The sequence below is a fragment of the Vigna radiata genome, chromosome 1 (genome assembly GCF_000741045.1).
Source record: "Vigna radiata var. radiata cultivar VC1973A chromosome 1, Vradiata_ver6, whole genome shotgun sequence".
NCBI lineage: Eukaryota > Viridiplantae > Streptophyta > Magnoliopsida > Fabales > Fabaceae > Vigna > Vigna radiata.
The window spans coordinates 12,051,028-12,070,809 of record NC_028351.1 but is presented as its reverse complement, the minus strand read 5'-3'; the positions used below and the strand labels follow the sequence as shown (position 1 = coordinate 12,070,809).

Below are 19,782 nucleotides of genomic sequence, written 5' to 3'. Positions count from 1 at the left end.
ACATGTTAATGAAGATGAATTGTTGAACCATTGTAAAATCAAGGAAACTTTACTATTATTTTCAGTTTAATGTTGAAAGTTGATTGTGATTTGTAAAATTTCAAATCTAAATTATTACCCCAGTCCAATCATCTCTAATTCCTGCTTGAATGATTGTCTTCATCCATGACATTATGTTGTACCTACATGCCCAGGAATTTGTCTGCTTGTTACACTAAACATGACAAAGAAAATAATCAAATATGATGGTTTAATATATTAATATAGAGTCGTCAAAATGAGTTACAACCCGCGGGTTAACCAGGCCAGTCATGGGTTCGGACCAGATTGGGTTTGAAAAATACAACCCACTTATATGCGGGTTAGATTTCAACCCGGCTCATTTAGACCCGGCTCATTTAGACCCGGCTCATGCGGGTTGAACCCGTGGTGAGCCGAGTTGGCCCACCAACCCACCTACCTAATTTAATTTTTTAATTTATTATTTTATTTATGAAACCTTAAAAAATAAAATACTCTCTTCACTCACTCTGTATACCAAAAAAGTAACCTCTGCTCTCAAAAATCACTCTCACGGTACTCGCTCTCATCCTCACTTCACTAAAATTCTTCAATGGAGCAGATAAAACACCCTTCCTTTATTCTTCTCTTTTCTCCACATTTTTGTTTTCTCACTTCTCTTTTTTTTTTTTTCAAAAATCCTATAATGACAAAAATAGGGGTTTGCGAATTTGTTTTTTGTTCTGAGAAATTTGAAGACATGGAATGATTTTTTTCATGTTCTGACATGTTCATATAAAACTGAATTGAATAAAAATAATAAATATATAAACTAAATTAAACAAAAATAATGTTAACATGTGACATAATATTATACGTAAACAATTTTTTTTTTAAATTAAAACATAAAATACAAATTAAAAAAATCTAAAAAAAAGGTACATAGACTGAAGTAAAAAACCCAAATCGGCATGATACATTATTCACCTCAACGTATATAAAAAAATCAAATTAATTGATGAAAATGGGAAGACTTGAAAGAAAAACTCGAACACCACTAATTAAGAATCAAAGGGAATTTAAACCAAATAATATAAATTCCACGTGTTATTGGTAAACATCAAAATTAGTTGGAATGAGTAGAATTCGGATCAATATGAACAATTCAAGTTAATAGAATGCAATATTTTATTTTTTGCATTTAATTTATAAATAAAAGTTGTTCGAATAATGAATTAATTTAGACCGGGTTCGTCAATATTTATTTTAAACTTTTATTTATTTTTTAAATAAATGAAATAAACATATCAAACTTTTAAAAAATTAAAATCAATTACTTTTATAATTATTTATTATTAAATTTTAATAAAAAATATCATATGAAAATAAATTTTGAATTTAAAATACACCTATAAATATTAAACTTCATTTTTAAATGGGATCTAATACCAACAAAATCACCATTCGTTTCTCCAATCTAACCGTTATTATTTATTTTATTAATTTATTTATCTTTGTTTAGGTGTAGTTATTACTTATTAGAGTTTAAACACAAAATTAATAGTTAATTATATTTTATATTTATGCAGATAAAATTTAAAGGTTGAGAAAAAAAAAAGAAATTGTAGAATTTGTGATCCAATTGAAAGCACATCCAAAACAAACCACATTTGTGAACCCTGTTGAGGTGGCGCACGGTTTATCCAACACTCTTACGCGCACTCACAACTGACAACAAACAATCTCGGCGAAAATTTCCTCGCCGGAAAATTCCTCTCCCTTTACGGTCACTGGGGATGGCCTCTGCAACGTCGTTTCCGGGTGTCTCTCTTCGTCCCTCCGTTCCAATTCGCAGCCACAGCAGTCACGCTCGATTAGCACAGTGTCGAGTTTCCTTTGGCTTTCCCGCGAACCCCACTTCGTTGAAGAGTTTGAGTTCAGTGCCGTCGAAGAAAAGAGAAGCTTTCTCAAATGGGTCTTCGAGAACGGGAAGAATCCTAGCGCCGTTCTCTGTTCGATGCTCAGTTTCATCAAGTGGAAAAGTATGTTTGAACGTTCATTACCGTATTCATTGTTATAATCAATCCTTTTTGGGATTGAAATTATTGTTAATGAGCTTATAAAATAAGGAAATGCGTAATGGATAAGAAAATTACACTCACTCCCTAAGAATCTTTCAGATTGCATGATACCTTCTTTTTAATGTTTGATACTTTTCAATCAATTTGGAAAAGTCAGTGTAATGAGTAAAAGACGTCAGTAATGATTTTTAAACATTGTAGGACAGAATGAAGAAGATTTTGGTGTACTGAATAAGAGGAAGTGTTAATGTCATTTATATTACCTTGAAATTACTACTTAATAGTACTGTTGTCACTTTTGGTTTCATTTCAAATGTTGGAAAAAAGTATGAATGTGTCAATTACGGGGATACCATTAATTGAAGTGGAAAAAAAAGGACAAAAACTACAATGGGTACATCTTCATGAGAGGTAGACATTATTAAGAGATTATTTTTTTTTTGACTAAAAATGAACATGTTTTTTCTGTTGGAACATTTAATTTTTTTTTTTAACTTGACAGGACGTTTAATAATTAAATAAATTGAACCATTTGTAATGCTTCATTTTCAAAACATTTGAACCCTCTGGATTTAAGATTTGTGCTTTATTTTAATTTCATCTGTATTTAATTGAATTGTATTATTTGTCTATCAATCTTTGAATGAATTTATGAGAGCAATTTATTTAATACTTGACCCAGATACCTTCTTCACCCCTGCAAACTTTTTTTCTTAGCTCGCGTGTAATTTTTTTTATGATCCTTGAAATATTCAGATCTTTTTCTTTGTCTCTGTCATTGGTCTCTGCTACAAAATGCTTATCTGACACCATTTGTTATTGTTAAACGACGCCTCTAGTGTTTTTAGAACAAAATGACCAAAATGGAAGATTTGGATATTATAAAGATCTTACACAAGTTTACAGATTAAAAGAAAAAACTTGTCTATTTGCAGGAATGAAAAAGGTGTTTAAACCTAAAATATGTTAATGTTTAGTTTAGTCTTGGTCTTGTTGTTGGTATCAAAATAATACTAAATTACTTTTAACTAAACATATGTAAAGTACATTATTGTGTTAAATTTAAGTCATTGGTTGGAGTTTAAGTAAAGCTTCGATATTAGCTCATGCAAGTCAAGTTTGGCTTAACTCAGCTGAACTGGATTCATTTCAATTGTGGCAATTTAAATTGTTTGTGATTTTGGGTCACTTGTGATATTGATCGGGTCTAATTGTAGTTTCAGAGGTGTAGTGATTGATATTGGGTTTTGATGCAATGACAGATTATACAACAGGAATTTACAGAAATGGCATGGCAAGCAATTACTACTGCACCAGAAGTTGCTAAGGAGAACAAGCATCAGATTGTGGAGACTGAGCACTTGATGAAAGCTTTGTTAGAGCAAAAGAATGGGCTTGCTCGCCGGATCTTCTCTAAGGTTGGGGTAGATAATACTCGGCTTCTAGAGGCCACTGATAAGCACATCAAACGACAACCCAAGGTGATTTGACCAAGTCAAATCTGCATATGCTTTGGTGCTCATAGTTATGTCTTTATCTTGTTATCACAGTCTCCCTTCCTCTTGGCATTATTTGAGGTATAAGATGTTATTGATTTTACCCATATTCTCTTGTAACTTGGATTGTAGGTGTGCTTTTCTTTCAGAATTAAGACCTAAATAAAAATTGTATTAATCCTCAACTTTTTCTGAGTAAAATGCAAGCTAACAGAAGCTTGGAAGTTGGAATGAAAGTTCTAGCCATTTACTTCCGTTTTCATAATGCCATAACATTGAGTTGAATCATGAAACTGATATGTACTACATCACATGTGGTTGTGGTCTGATCAATCTTTATAGTTTATCCATCCAAGCAAAAATTGCGGAGGAAAGGCATAAAATGCCAAACTAATTTGATCAAACAGTTAATATATTGGTGATATGCATTTCAAGCTCTTACTCTTTTCCTTTATTCAAATTACATTACCATGTGTGGGAAAAATATCTTATTTATTTGAACTCTTGATTCAGTATGATTGTGTGAGCAGTCTATATTTAATGATTTTCACCGCTGATACTTGAAAAGACCTGTTTCATTGATGTTCAAAATATTGCTGACTTACAGGTGTTGGTTGCAGTTCAGATCCAGTATTTCAGACTGTGGATATTTTTTATTTTTCTATCTATGGGTAGCACTTATATTCCCAAATTCACTATTAGATATCAATATACAATTTTGAGCATATGCAAATGATATGGAGGAAAACTCATAGGAATCCATTGTATCTTTTTAGATGCCTATAAAATACGCTCTGTAATCCTAGAACCTGATTGTTAAACTGTTGTCCTATTATGCTAGGTTCTTGGGGAATCAGGTGGTTCAATGTTGGGGCGTGATTTGGAAGCATTGGTTCAGAGAGCCAAGGACTTCAAGAAAGAATATGGGGACTCATTTGTGTCAGTTGAGCACTTTGTTCTTGGTTTTTCCCAAGATAAACGATTTGGGAAGGTTTTGTTTAGAGATTTTCAAATATCTGAGCAAGGTCTTAAATCTGCCATAGAGTCCATAAGGGGACGCCAGTCAGTTATTGACCAAGGTCATTTATAATTATAATGTATCTAATATTGCTGTCTCTTGACATTTTTGTTTTATATTTGTTACTTGCTTTTGTTTGGGGAAGGGTGTTGATTTCGGCTATTAAAAACTTTAGGGTCTATTTACTTCTGTTTTCATTTCTATTTTATTTTTAATTACGGAACAGTCATCTTTTTTCAAAGATTTGTGGTGGAACATTGAAAACATTTATTTTTTGTTTTGCCTGTTTGCTGTACAAGTGAAGACAGAAAATGAAAACAGAAAACTTTTTCTCAAACTGGCCCATAATCTCTTTGTTTGTGCTAGAACCTGTGCTTGATGATGGGCTATGAGTATCTGTAGATGCAATGTTTTCATTTGGAAATATCTTCTGATTCATAAGCCTCAGTTTCAATTTCTTATAGATCCTGAAGGAAAGTATGAAGCCTTGGAAAAGTATGGGAAAGATTTGACAGCAATGGCTAAAGCAGGAAAACTTGACCCAGTCATAGGAAGAGACGATGAAATACGCAGGTGCATTCAAATTCTCTCCAGGAGAACAAAGAATAATCCTGTGCTAATTGGAGAGCCTGGTGTTGGAAAAACAGCAATCTCTGAAGGGTAAGTCTTTAGGTCTTTCTCCCAAGTGTTACCTGTGTTTGTCTAATTTTTAAGCATTTAACTTTAAATTATCTTTTGGTTAAATTTTAGATTCTGCTTCTATCATCCTTTACCTGAATTTCATGTGTAACCTGTTTCATACATACAAGAATGCCACCTGCGATGGTGTGAAATAAAATACAAATTATTTGAACATGACAGTACAATTTTTTATTAGTATTTTTAAGAGATAAATCATAATTTTTTTATGTATGGAAGTTTAATTTTTCAAAATACAAGTTTCATAAAACTAGAAAGTAAGTTGAGCAGATTGTCCTAGTTTAAAATGATAGTTCTCTTCTGTTTATGAAACTAAAGTTCCTTGAAACTGGAAATTGAGTGCAATAGGTTATTCATTGTTTGAAATAACAAATTATTCCTTTCTTCTATCATACTAAAAAAAAACATTTAGGCATTTCCTTTTCTATAGCATTATATATTAGAATCAATGGTAGAAACAATGTAATCGATTATATGGTTATTGAGACCACAGTCAATTTAAATTGTGGTTGCAGTTACTTTGCGATTACTGTGATTTCAGGCATTGTGGGTACTGCAAGCGATGTGGGTTGTGTTGTGGCATTATTTCCCAGCTTGCAATTGTGAAATGTTATTTTGTTTTAAACAGAAGCAACATTATGGCCATTACAGTTTTTCTTGTGAATTCAACCTGCAATTTCAGGCTGATGTAGTTGCAAACACTGCATCAACCCTAATATTGCAGTTACATCAGGTGAAGTAATGTACTTTAAATTCTGAAACCATGTTCAGTGATGCTGTTGAGACATTTTTGTTCAACCAGAGGTCTTGGTTTTTCTTGTAATTTTGTTAGATGAGAAGGACAAATGTTTATACCTTATTTGGTTGCTTGTGGTAGTTTTCATTAAACATTGACCTAAATGCCTTGGAAACAGACTTGCTCAAAGAATTGTTCAAGGAGATGTTCCTCAAGCTTTGATGAATCGAAGGGTATGTGCTTTATCTTGGCTATTCTGAATTCCTAATATTTTTTAGAAGCTCAAAATGGAAGATAAAGGGGAAAGAATGGGAATGTGGGATAGATTTACATTAACTGGCTTTTTTAAGATTTTATCCCATTTTCATTACATTAATATATATTACGCCCTCTAAATCTTACCCTTAATTCCATCGATTTGTTCTATAAGTATTTTCTTTTTATGTTATTTTTTTCTCCATTTTGAGCTGTGTTGACCGTGAGTTGTAAAATTAATCTGATACACTTGTCACTTTCAGCTCATATCCCTTGATATGGGTGCACTTATTGCAGGAGCAAAGTACCGGGGAGAATTTGAAGATAGACTGAAAGCTGTTCTCAAAGAAGTAACAGAATCTGATGGTCAGATTATCCTTTTCATTGATGAAATCCACACAGTTGTTGGGGCAGGTAGTGAATTTCAGAATTTTCCACCTTTTGTAACTGATGTTTTGTTTTTGCAAAAGCTATTTGAAATACTACTTTCCCCGTTTTCTTTCAACATTTTTTTCCTTTCTGTCTGCATGACTGCTGCGTGAAAACCTTTCAATGAATATATTTCTCCCAAACTATTGAATTTGTCTGTAGTAATGGTGATTTGATAAAAGAAATTAAACATGTTGCCCTTTGAACTTGATTGAAATTATATCTGTCACATGCTAGGTGCTACAAATGGTGCTTTGGATGCTGGTAATCTCTTAAAGCCTATGCTTGGTCGGGGAGAGCTACGATGTATTGGTGCAACAACATTAGATGAGTATCGAAAGTATATTGAGAAGGACCCTGCACTTGAGCGTCGTTTCCAGCAAGTTTTTGTTGACCAACCATCAGTTGAAGATACCATTTCAATACTGAGGGGACTGCGGGAAAGATACGAACTGCATCATGGAGTTCGCATTTCTGACAGTGCACTTGTAGATGCTGCAATTCTCTCGGATAGATACATAAGTGGCAGGTTTCTGCCTGATAAAGGTATTAATAACTGACCAAAGACTCTTGGCAAGTGAATATATTACACAAAGCTTAAGAAATTTTGTTTTAAGTTTTTTCTGGCAAATAATTAGTTATTGTATTATGATACCTTACTTCTTTAAAACCATATGGAACTTCCCCACTGTAGGCAGCATTACTCTGACCATTGTCTAATTCATTTTCAATGTGTTGAATTTGAACGATTAATTTATAGCTGCAACTTCTCTCTTTTTCTTTATCATTTATTTGTTTCTTTACATTATTTTGTTAATTTTTTCAGAATATATGGAAAAGCATCTCATAATATTATTATTGGAACTCAGGATATCTTAAAGTGTCTCGGATGTTTGCTTAGGATTGGTTCCTATTTTTCAGTATATTCACCAATTGGTTTCCTCAATTGGGATTATTATTCTCATACTAGTATGGATGTTGGTCGATACTGTCTTTTGTATAATCTCAAGCCAATATCAATTTTGGACTATTCATTAGCTTATGTTCATTTTTTTTTATCTCCTTTTATACAAAACCATTCCCAGTTTTCAATAAAAATGTAAATTTTTACTGTATTTCATTTTTCTGTGGACTGGCATCAACAATACTCACAAAGAACTAATTTCTTGCTACTTCTAAATTACAGCTATTGATCTGGTTGATGAAGCAGCTGCTAAACTAAAAATGGAAATTACTTCAAAACCTACTGCACTTGATGAGATTAATAGGTCAGTCTTGAAACTCGAGATGGAGAGGCTCTCTCTCATGAATGATACAGACAAGGCTTCTAAAGTTAGATTAAATCGACTTGAGGCAGAACTCTCTCTCTTGAAAGGGAAACAGGATGAATTGAATGGGCAATGGGAGCATGAAAAGTCTGTAATGACTCGTCTGCAATCTATTAAAGAGGAGGTATGTTATCAGAATTTTATGTTTTGTCAAATGTGCATTCAGTTTATAAATAAGTGAACGTTTATAAGACAGAGTTTTGCGGGGTTTGATCACACTGAACCAGTGCAAGTATGTTGGTAATTGTGCATTAACATTAGAAATGCACTTGCATTAAGACCCGACTTTATGTTAAAAAATCTTATGCTTTCCGATTTTCATTTATATGCAGATAGACAGGGTAAATCTTGAGATTCAACAGGCTGAGAGGGAGTATGATCTTAATCGTGCAGCTGAATTGAAGTATGGCAGTCTAAACTCCTTGCAACGACAACTTGAAAGTGTAGAAAAGGAGTTACACGAATATATGAACTCTGGTAAGTCTATGTTGAGAGAAGAAGTTATTGGGAATGATATTGCTGAAATTGTAAGCAAGTGGACTGGTATTCCAATTTCAAAACTTCAACAATCAGAAAGAGAGAAGCTGTTGTACTTAGAGGAAGAGCTTCATAAGCGTGTTGTTGGTCAAGATCCTGCTGTTAAGGCAGTCGCTGAGGCTATCCAACGATCAAGAGCGGGTCTTTCAGATCCCCATCGGCCGATTGCTAGCTTCATGTTTATGGGACCGACTGGTGTAGGAAAGACTGAGCTAGCCAAGGCCCTTGCTTCTTATTTGTTCAACACAGAAGAAGCACTTGTACGAATCGACATGAGTGAGTACATGGAAAAACACACTGTCTCGAGATTGATTGGGGCTCCACCAGGATATGTTGGGTATGAAGAGGGAGGACAACTAACAGAGACCGTTCGCCGCAGACCTTATGCTGTCATTTTGTTTGATGAGATTGAGAAGGCACACTCAGATGTTTTCAATGTGTTCCTTCAAATCTTGGATGATGGAAGAGTAACTGATTCACAGGGCAGGACTGTAAGTTTCACCAACACGGTTATCATTATGACCTCAAATGTTGGATCACAGTACATTCTCAACACAGATAATGACACTGTACCTAAAGAGTCAGCATACGAAACCATAAAGCAGAAGGTAATGGACGCAGCAAGATCAATCTTTCGCCCTGAGTTCATGAACAGAGTTGATGAGTATATCGTTTTCCGGCCTCTAGACCGTGACCAAATAGGTAGTATTGTCAGGTTACAGGTAATTTTCTCCTCTCTAATAGATACATTTATGTTGAAGTCGATTACTCCACCACGCACACCCCTATAAAAGAAAGAGTAGAATATGTTTCTATCTCTCAAATTTGGTTTTAGTATCCATGAAAATTTAATACACTTTTACTCTATATTTTGATATAAACATATGTTTGTAGTCTCTGGTGAGGAACCAAAACAATACCACTTTGGGTACCTGTAAAGTTCTAGAGACATTAAAAGGACTAAACTAAACATTGAGATATTTTGAAAGACTAAAAACATATTATACTCAGAAGAATTACCTGTGTACATTTCAATGATGAAAGTCAAAAAGAATTCTGGGAATTGTTACATGGTCTTTCCATTTTTTCTCACAAGACTCACTTCCTACGACTTTTACAGTTGGAGAGGGTGCAAAAGAGGATTGCAGATCGCAAGATGAAAATCCAAGTGACAGAAGCTGCAATCCAACTCCTTGGAAGTTTAGGGTATGATCCAAACTACGGAGCTAGGCCTGTCAAGCGAGTGATTCAGCAGAATGTGGAGAATGAACTTGCTAAGGGTATTCTTAGAGGAGAGTTCAGAGATGAAGACACAATTTTAGTGGACACAGAAGTGACAGTATGTGCCAATGGTCAACTTCCCCAGCAAAAGCTAGTTTTTGGGAGGGTTGGAACTGATGCAGAATCCAGTTCTACTGTTAAAGACAACCGGGAAGGCTCTCCACAGATTCTGTGAATGCATGTCACAGCTCCTTGTTTCTCCACATGCAAGGTTTCACAACAAATTTTGGTGCATGTCGCTTTCTTACACTTATGCTGCAACTTCGATGATCCTGTTCATAGCATGAAATAGTTTATAGTTTTCCATATAATAACTTTTGTTGGTCAATACAAATACCATGCTAAAGAAGTGTTGACTTTATGAAAATCAATTTTATTGTAAAGCTGGAACAGTAGTTGGTTTCTCGAAAAAAAAAAAGTGGCTTCCGACTTACACAATTCAGAAGTCGTTTTTGACTTTCAGATATTCCAAAAAGGGTAAAATGGGAAAGACACTTTTGGGGGTGCAGGAAAAGTTATAGAGGTGCAAGAAGAAACTGCCTATATATTTCCATGGAAATTAGTATCCTGAGTTTTTCAGGTTATTTTCTCATTTCTATTTAAAATTTAAAACTAGAAAAATTTAAATTTCCATGGAAATTTAATATATATTACAGGTCTCCAAGATACTACCTTTCTTAGTATTTTCCTACAAACATTATGTATATATATTTATTAAAATTTTGTAAATATTATACCAAATTCAAATTAATTAACCTTCAAAGTGAAGCCAGAACATCCTGCAATATTCTCTTAATCAAATTTATACATCCTCTAATAGTTTTATGTAACTTAAAATCGAGGTTAATAGGCCAAATATTTTTTTTCTTTTATCTTCTGAAATGTCTAAAACCAAACTATAAAAGAGTTTTATATTTCAAAACAAATAATATTTGAATATACATTCATTAATTCTAATAATATTACATAGACTTAAAATTATAACATTACGTAATATATATATATATATATATATATATATATATATATATATATATAACTATACCAACATTTTGTGTTGAATAATTTTTCTTCCACGAGAGTGAGGGGAATCCTCCACGGGCATCTTTAACTCATACATTGTAATATTCCATATTTTGTAACAATCACAAAATTAAAACTCAATATTCATTTATTTAAGATAATTATTATTTTATATATGTATATTATTGAAATTATAATTTTTTGGTCAAAGTCAACTTTAATTAAAATTTGCACAAAAAAACATCGATTACTATAAAAAAATTAACTAAATGAAAATTGCAATATATATTCTTAAAATTTATTAAAATTATGTGAAACATCAAATTTCTTATTCAAGTTTTGTAACATTAAAAATAATAAATAAATTTCTAAAAAGTTAGTGAAAGTAAAATTAGACATTTTTATACTCATAGTAACATACTCATATCGTTATTGTTTTATTATATATGATTTATCCTTACATTCATATTTTCATGAGATTAATGAGATAAATTTTACGTCTTAAATTAATAAAAAAAGAAGTGTTTAGACTTGTGTTCGAAATATAAAAAAATCAAACATTATTTTTAAAGAATCAAAATTACTCAATTTAAAAAAAAAAAGATAACGATGGAAATAATTTTTAAAAATATAAATCTTAAAAATTAGATAAATGAAGGCAAAATGAAAATAAGAATGCAAAGTGAAAAAGAAAGGCAAAGAAGGAAGGACACTCTTTCTTGCCGCTACAGCCATCAACTTTTTCATCCTCGGCCTCTTCTTCTTCTCTCCGTTTCAGTGTTTTTCTTCCTTTTGTTGTTTGTTCTGTCGCAGAACCGAACCACTCACCATTCTTTCTAACATACACAAATGGGTATATTTTTTTTTTATTTTATTTCATTCATCCTGCGATTGCAGTGATAAAAAATTGAAACTTTGTGTTTCAATTCGCTTTCCCATCACTTTTCCCCCCTACCCATTTTCATTTTCTTTGTTTTTTTTTCTTGGGTTAGATTTTCCGGCTGAGGAGAACGAAGAGGAAAACGTGGAAGAGTTGATGATGATGGAAGGAGTAGCATCAATAGCATTGTTGCCATGTGGCTCTATCTCAGGACACTTCATCCAACTTCCACATTCTACTTGCTATGGCCTTTCTGGCACTGGTATATCATACAAGTTCATGTTTTCTTTGTTTGACTGATACATGTTTCCCTTCTGTTCTCTCCAAAGATTAGGTTAAAACGATTATTGAGTCCTACATGTTCCTACATAAGACATGACTTTAAGATAACTTTCTCTTTGAAAAAATTTTAAGTTCTAATCTTTAGTCTTTCATTAATGCACAATGGTCCATGCTGTTACTATGCTGCTGAAGTATGAATTCCTAACAAACTTATTGCAATATATCCTCTTGTAGGGATTGAAAAATTTTCATTCAGGATTGATTTCCAAGTTAGATTCACTTGTAAGCATCAAATGATTAAAGAGTGAAAGATTATCACATTAGAATTATTCCCTTATAATGAACTTTAGGTATTAAGGGATAACTGGTTTGTTTTTATTTAAAATTTTAAGGGCTCCTTTATGTCCATGCTTTGTACAAGGAATTGATGTAAATGGCCCGTAGGTTCCGTATTATTTGACTTAAAATTAAATTAAACTAAATTCATCAACTAATTTAACTTCTTATTAGCCTTTCAGCTAAAGATTGTAGTTATTACTACCAGCTTGCAAGAGTAGTAAATATCCTTTAGTGCCTCAATTCTTATACTACTATTTTTAGTAATTGTTCATGGTCCTGTATTTGATCTGTCTCTTTTATGCGACTTTTTTTATGCACTGTTGTATCCATGTAATAATTACATGTACTTTTTTTTTTTTCATGAAAGAATTGGCATGTGAAAGGGAATGCAGTAGGGGTGAGGATTATCGCGTCATCAAACTCACGATCACAGATTTCAATGTAGTAATTGTGCCCTTTGTGTTGTTTGTCTTTTCCTTCCTTTGTATACTTTATTCACATTTGGTTTTCATAAAATAGACAAAGAAAGAGCAAGCCACTGTTGTGGAGTGCAAAGGCCATGATGCTGCACGGTTCCACAGCATTGATCATATTCATGGGTAAAGCAGTGTTTTCATGTATAGTCTCTTTTTGAATGTTCACCTGGGCTTTATGATTTTGTTTTCTAATTTAAGTTGGTTCTTAGTCTGTATAACTTTCTAGTTAAACAGTGAGAATAATATTATTTTGAGGAAACTACATTTCTATAACCAGGCAACTGCTGAGATATAAGTTATAACTTTTGGAGTATAGTCAAGTAAATGAAGTCAATCTTTGTCATTGGATTCTACCAGTATTTAACTATTATATGATGCTTACAAACAAACGAGCTTGTTGCTGTTTAGCATGCCAATGAAACAGAGCAGCTTATAAGAGACACATAATTAGATAATCCACAAGTTATTATCTAGTTTTCCTATGGTCCTCGTAAAGATTATTTTCTATTTTATACAAAACACTTAATTGGTGTACTTTGGGATAGGTTATTTTAGATTGAACTATTAGTCACTATAGTTTCACACAAATTGGATTTTAGTCACTATTTCCCACTCATCTGGGTTTTTTAGTTCTTATGGTTTCTACTCATTAGGTTTTTCCAACTATTTGCTGTGAAGGACTTTTCATTATAGTTTGCAATTATTAAACTACCTGTCCCTAAAAGACTAAAAGTCCAAATGAATGAAACTACCTTTTGTATTTCAACCCGTATTTAACATGAGTGATTATCAATAATTGTCTGTGTTAGATTAAATTTTCTCTATTAATCTTGATTCTTTGTCTTCTGTTGGCTGGTTAGTTTCTCTTTCAGAGCATGTATGAATTTTTCACTCAGATTGAAGTTCTCACTCATTTACATTTTTCTGTACTTTGAATTTTTTATGATAACAAGTTCATTGCTGGCATAGTCCACTTATTGTTTGCATCCACCTTTGAACAGTTGGGGTAAGGATATCACTGGTATGGTTGAACAAAAGGATGGGAAGAAAAAAATCTCTGTTTCATTCGAGTGTGAGACACTGAAAGCCGATAAAGCAGCAGAAGATCACATCAAGAAATTCATGCCAAAGTTAGCTGGGATGGATGCTGTTGGTAAGTGAATGTGACACAAGTTACTTCACACCTTCCACCTTCAATAGTTTTTCCATGTTTGCATCTGTCTGCTGTATTTAATGCTATCATCTCGTTTACCAAGCTCAATGGCATCATGTGATTGGTTTAGTCAACCTCTCTTAGTAGGATAAGACTTTGGTTGGTTTATTGTTTTTAAACTTATCTTCTGAAGAATCCTTTTTATTTTATCAAAAAAAGTTAAACAGCGGAACAATGGAAAGATGCTCAAAAGAGTATTCTCACAGTTCTAAATTGTTGCTAGTCTTGGATGATAGTTCTAGACTCATACACAATTGTGAGATCTTTGATAATTTATGGTCCTTTTCTTTGCTATTTCCCTGTTGTGGCCTGTATATCTTTTCATGCATTTTGAATGGAGGAAGTGAAAGCGTAATAAAGAGACAAGGATTTGATCATACCATGCCATCTGAACCGAACCATGAGGCATTCCTCTTGGAGTTACACTTTGCTAAAAGAAACCAGCCTCGTATTTCTTATACTTTCTTTTACTATTAATTGATTAAACCTGAAGATTTCAGCCTGTGGCGGGTTCTGGATGCTGCTGATTACTTTGATATTTTCTCATGATTTTTTGCATGGGACACTTTTTTTCTCTTTCACAAAGAATCTTGCATTCTTTTGGACCACCAAACTACCATTTTGATATTGAGAAGTGTGATGCATACATTAGCTTAAGCAAAAAGATACAATCAGTTTAATTTGTTCAATGCATTATATTATATATCTGGACCAGTTCCTCACCCCTTGCATGCTCAGTGTTTTATTTGATGTTTGAATAATTGCAGTTAACATAGGAAAGATGAAAATTTCTGGGTTGGATTTTGGAGCAGAGGAAGATGAAGAGACTGAGTAGAAAAAAAAAATGATATTTTGTAACTAGTTTACGTCTATTAAGAGACTGAAAGAAAGAGTGAAATGACATGATTTGAGCAAATCATGCAGAACATTGTTTTGTAGAAAGGTATGTATGTTTGGTTTGCTTAAAAGTTCGTCCTTAATTGAACAAAATAGGTTCTCCATTCCCAAGTTCTGTATGTCTTTAAATTGGATTATTGAAGTACACAACGGAAGAATATATGCTCCATCTGAATGGATAAAAGATAGAAACAGGGCAAATTTAGAATAATAAATACTGTTAACTTATATAACCACAATTTTATGAGTGAAGAACATTTACAACCCCAGGTGATCATTTTGTAATTATGAGTTTAATGGCTTAGCATTGGCAGTGTTTATCATAGTTCTACGGTTAGCCAACCTACCACGTGTCAGCAGTGATGTCATTTTTAAAGTAGTATTATTTAAGTCAACTAAATTATCATATTTTATATTTGTGATTAGTTTACCAAGTAAAATTATTTCACTTTCTTAGCATATAATTTATGTACTCATTTGGAACCTTTTCATACGATCAAAATTAGAAATTCGGATGTCTGATGAGTGGATCATAATGTTCCAAATTCTTATAAATTAATCATGAGTTAGTAAATCCTCTGGCATGTATCAAAGAAAATTCGGTTAATCTCTTTAAGAAATTATCTAAGTCATTCTTAAAACAATATATTAAGACAATTTTAATGTTATTAGTTTAATTATTTTTTACTTTTGATAAACGAGATAATTTAATCTTATAAAAAGTACTAAGAAGATTATTATTGCTTTTATCATTATTAAAGTTGAAAATTGTTTACTTAATAAATGTGTTCCCTGTAATTGGTAACATTAATGTCAGATGCGTATATTTATGGCATAATGTTTGATAAAATGGGCATTGATCAGAATCGGTACGTAAAATTAGTTTTATTTGACAGATTCAGTGCAGTTTCAACTATGTCCATGCAGTCATTGTCATGTTAAAAGTTTTCATGATTTTAGGTGAAATGTGTCGAGTGAAAAATACGTTATATCTCACTTTCTTACCTTCTTTAATTATTGATTTATAATTTTATACTTTTCTATTATTTTTATTTTCTGATTTCAGTTAATTTCATAGTTAAATTTATCAGTATAATAATACAAAGACTCTGTTCTTGTCTGAAAAAAAAAACATAGAGATGTTGTCCATGTTTGACTGAAAGTATGTGGACTAAGAGCACAACTTTTTTAGTATACTCTTTTACTCACAGGTGGACTTCGAAGAGTGGAGCACAAAAATTCTCTTCAAATGAATCTGAAATTGGAAAATGCCACTAAATCAAAATGATTTTTAAGAAGTATTAACTATTGCACACCCAGGTCAGAAATCTACAAAACAATTCAGTGTACCACATAGTTCTAAGTAAAAGAACCACCTTCTATTTGATTTATTAAAAATAATGTTGGCGATATTTATAATCAGTGGAAAATGCTGGCATGAGTTGAGACAGCAGCATGAAGCATAATGCAATGTAGAGGTTTGAATCAAAATGAGACTTATAGCTGTTGCTGAGCACAATTTCACCCTTGAGCAAACAGCACTGCGCTCAGCGAAATTTCATGTTAAGATTGAATAACAACTGCCAAGGAAACATCACAATTTCAGATGAAAATTAGATAATGCATATATGTCTGTAGCATTTTTACTCTTTACAATGCTCAAGAGAAAATCATTCACGAGTCTCCATTCTCTCCTTTTCCTCTCTCAACTTTATCTTAGAGAATAAAAAATCATACAATGAATGAGTTTGTCTGTCTTTTGGGATATACATATTTCAGATTCTTTTGGGTGTTTGCCTATCTGCTTATCTTAAAAATAAACAGTTTCCCTTTTTCTTTTAAAAAAAAATGTTAAGTGATTATTTTAAAAATATTTTCAAAGTCTAACCAAACTAGTCTAACATCAGACGTGTTGTTGGTGTGTTCTCTAATCAGATTTGGAGTTTCATCTTGATAATCTGCATAATAAAAATTCTAATAAAAGTCAATGGATATTACCCAGATGAAACTTAATTCTGATGAGAGAATAGTATCCATTTCTACAAACTTTTAACCAATAGTAAACTGAAAAACCTGTTAAAAAAGATAAGTTGTTGCTCATCAACATAACCAAATTTCATGAAAATGGGTCTAGTTCTCAGATAGAACTAGTTTTTCATTCATAAAAAATGATAATTAAATATTACAGGAAATTATGTACTTCACAGACACAGGAAAATACCTGAGAATCATTGATATCTTACTCATTTTCAGATACATCCTCTGAATCAGACAGTGGTAACAATGTGCAGACCCCAAGCAAGTGACCATTTAGGCAGACATAATACTCAATATAATCTTTATTGGAACCCAACCTGCACTTAGCAGTTTGTGGAATCATATTGGCCTGTAGCATACTCCACAACTTAGCCTTACAATAGGGGCAAATCTCGGTTGGATGGAGCTGTGCACCTCTGTTAACTATCATCTTCTTAACGTTTGATGATGCAAACGACTTGAAAATTCCTCGGAAGAATCCTAAATCACCAGCTTCACCTTGATCAATATGCTCACAAGGCTCAGACACATACAAAACATCATTCAGACACTGTGGCATGAGAAAGCTCTTTCCTAGTGTTTTAGAAAACCGAGTCTTGTTAACAAAATGACCAGGAACCTCAACATTATCGAACAAACCACCTTGTGTGCAACCAGAACAGAATATGAGAAGCTTCCCCAGAGCCCTCCAGTTCCCATCTGCACTGTGACTTCCACTGGATTGCAGATCAAGCATCATCTTAGGAGCTCTTGTTCTGCAGAACTCTTTCCATAAAACTCTCTTTGCAATATCATCAAACCATTTGCATGCACACGACAGTGTAGCAATTAGATTGGGGTTCCAATTCAAATGCTGAAACACCAAGAATATCACATCTTCACTTAAATGTCCCTTGGTGCATTGACAGCTTGCTGAATGTACACATCGATACTGCTTAGTGAGAATCATTTTCTTCACCTGAAGTTTACACAGAACACTTATTAGTTTCTTATTACTTTTTCCATGTCATACTTTAGAATATTTATACATACGACAAATCTTAATGAACAGATTTCTTAATTGTGCAATTCATGTTAATCAGGAAACATCAGGATAACTATTGTGATGTAACCAATACTGAACTACGCAAACAATAACATCCAAAACGCATACCATATAACTAGAATTGACACCATCAAACTGCTTTCTAACATACTAAAAGTTTTTTCAAGAAAATATATGTTTTTCTCCCTCCCAATGCTCTGGTCTGTGGTGAACTTTATGAGTATATTGTTATTCAGTAGCTTACTAGTGTTAGAATCTATAGTGCATGGATATGATATTTGTAGTAGATACAACAGAATATGTAAATTGAGGTATCTGTGCTTCATAGGTTATAATCAATAAAATCCAATCTATATCTTCAAACAGAAAATGAAGGGTGTAAATTTCCATAGAAGCAACTGATGAAGCAATATTCATAAAGAATGAGGCATAAAATACAAACCAATAGTTCTTACAACAAAACTCGAATGCAGAAAACAAATATCATAGATAGAGGGGTATTTCAGTTCAAGCAACAGCACTGCAACCAAGACCAGCCTTAAAAATTCTTCAAAATTCAAGAATCTAAGAGTGAAAAACAATCTCACCATACGTATATAAAAAAGATAATAAAATGTATCAGACAAAGCTAAGCATTCCAGAGCTACACGTAAATGACATTTTTCATTTCCCAACACCAATAACACAATCTACAGCAGCCACGTCACAGAACAAAGTTAAAAGACATGACACATCTCACATGGCACCTGAAGCTTAACATAAATTCCTTAATCCTTACTACATAGACAAATCTAAACTCCAAAATGCCCCTTCACTAGATTCCACAGAATCCCCACTCAAAACTAGAAATTTAAGAAAACCCTCCTTTCAAACGAAAAAGAAGAATAAAACCACCAAAAAAGAAGAGAAAGATGGATCGGTATCTTGAAATTAGATATAAAAAAAAAAAAAATACAAGAAAAACCAAAGCAAAACAAACCCAGATTGTGAGTCAGCTTATGGAACCGGCTTTAGCCATAAAAGAAACAATGGTTTGCTTTGTGGGAAAGAAAAGGGAAAAGGGTATCAGAGAAACAGTAAAATCAAAAACAGACAAGGAGAAAAGTAGCAACTTGTTTGCAAAAGTGGCGTAAAATTATCTGTAATTTTGACCTCTGAGGAGGGACAATTCGGTCCAGAAAAAGCACAGGGCAATACACTCAACTCGAAGCAGCAAAAATGCAAAGAGATAAAGAGAAGGTACGAGGAAGAAAAGCAAAGAAGATGAAAAAACAAAGCAAGAAAAAGAACCATAAACAGAAACATTTGAAGAGGAAAAAAGTGTAATATATTTGAAGACATGCATAGAGTAACTGAGTGAGTACGGATTGTATCAAGGACAAATCATACTGTGAAACGTGTCAACGATGTCATCTTGGTCCAGCTGGCACACCACGATTCTAAAGTAGCATTTCTAAGGCTGATTTTGTAGGGTATTCAAAATTCAACCAAGTTGTCTCAAACACTTTCTTCTGACATTTTAAAGAAAAATATTTTTTTTAATAATAATTCAAAAAAGTATTCTTTTTATTTCCTCTTTACAAAACCATGAAATATAATGTCTTAATTACTCACTTTCCTTGATAAAAAAAATATCAATAAAACAAAAAGAAATATAATTGTGTAGTCTACTTAACTTTTATTGATATGCACAAACAAATCATTATCGAAATTGATGATTGAGGAATTAA

At 32.8% G+C, this 19,782-nt stretch overlaps 3 protein-coding genes across 12 annotated transcripts; 2 read left to right on the top strand and 1 right to left on the bottom strand.

The window, feature by feature from the left end:
* Nucleotides 1-1,643: 1,643 nt before the first annotated feature.
* Nucleotides 1,644-10,298, top strand: LOC106771372 (chaperone protein ClpB3, chloroplastic). 2 transcript variants are annotated; one of them, XM_014657345.2, is made up of 10 exons: nt 1,644-2,042; nt 3,344-3,562; nt 4,419-4,656; nt 5,060-5,255; nt 6,209-6,263; nt 6,549-6,699; nt 6,952-7,260; nt 7,901-8,166; nt 8,375-9,301; nt 9,700-10,298. In XM_014657345.2, the coding sequence occupies exons 1-10, from the start codon at nt 1,797-1,799 to the stop codon at nt 10,033-10,035; spliced, it is 2,943 nt and encodes a 980-aa protein (XP_014512831.1). In that variant the 5' UTR covers nt 1,644-1,796; the 3' UTR covers nt 10,036-10,298. The 2 variants fall into 2 exon arrangements, with proteins under 2 accessions (XP_014512831.1, XP_022640681.1); XM_022784960.1 differs by lacking the exons at nt 1,644-2,042; nt 3,344-3,562 and adding exons at nt 3,571-3,658; nt 4,185-4,248.
* Nucleotides 10,299-11,559: 1,261 nt separating this feature from the next.
* LOC106767265 lies at nt 11,560-15,137 on the top strand. The gene is made up of 6 exons (XM_014652119.2): nt 11,560-11,736; nt 11,876-12,025; nt 12,752-12,825; nt 12,904-12,983; nt 13,862-14,013; nt 14,841-15,137. Exons 1-6 carry the CDS (start codon nt 11,733-11,735, stop codon nt 14,906-14,908), a joined length of 528 nt encoding a protein of 175 aa, XP_014507605.1. The 5' UTR covers nt 11,560-11,732; the 3' UTR covers nt 14,909-15,137.
* Nucleotides 15,138-15,761: 624 nt separating this feature from the next.
* Nucleotides 15,762-19,514, bottom strand: LOC106772248 (EID1-like F-box protein 2). Of its 9 annotated transcripts, XR_002669108.1 has the most exons (4): nt 19,205-19,430; nt 17,192-17,965; nt 16,347-16,550; nt 15,762-16,225 (listed from the first exon to the last, which is right to left on the bottom strand). XR_002669108.1 is itself a non-coding variant. In XM_022784929.1 (3 exons), exons 1-2 carry the CDS (start codon nt 19,391-19,393, stop codon nt 17,210-17,212), a joined length of 945 nt encoding a protein of 314 aa, XP_022640650.1. In that variant the 5' UTR covers nt 19,394-19,431; the 3' UTR covers nt 15,762-16,225; nt 17,192-17,209. The 9 variants fall into 9 exon arrangements, 8 of the variants coding, with proteins under 8 accessions (XP_022640650.1, XP_022640659.1, XP_014514051.1 ...); XM_022784929.1 differs by lacking the exon at nt 16,347-16,550 and having other exon boundaries at nt 19,205-19,431; XM_022784938.1 differs by lacking the exons at nt 15,762-16,225; nt 19,205-19,430 and adding an exon at nt 19,442-19,514 and having other exon boundaries at nt 16,237-16,550.
* Between the last annotated feature and the right edge of the window lie 268 nt (nt 19,515-19,782).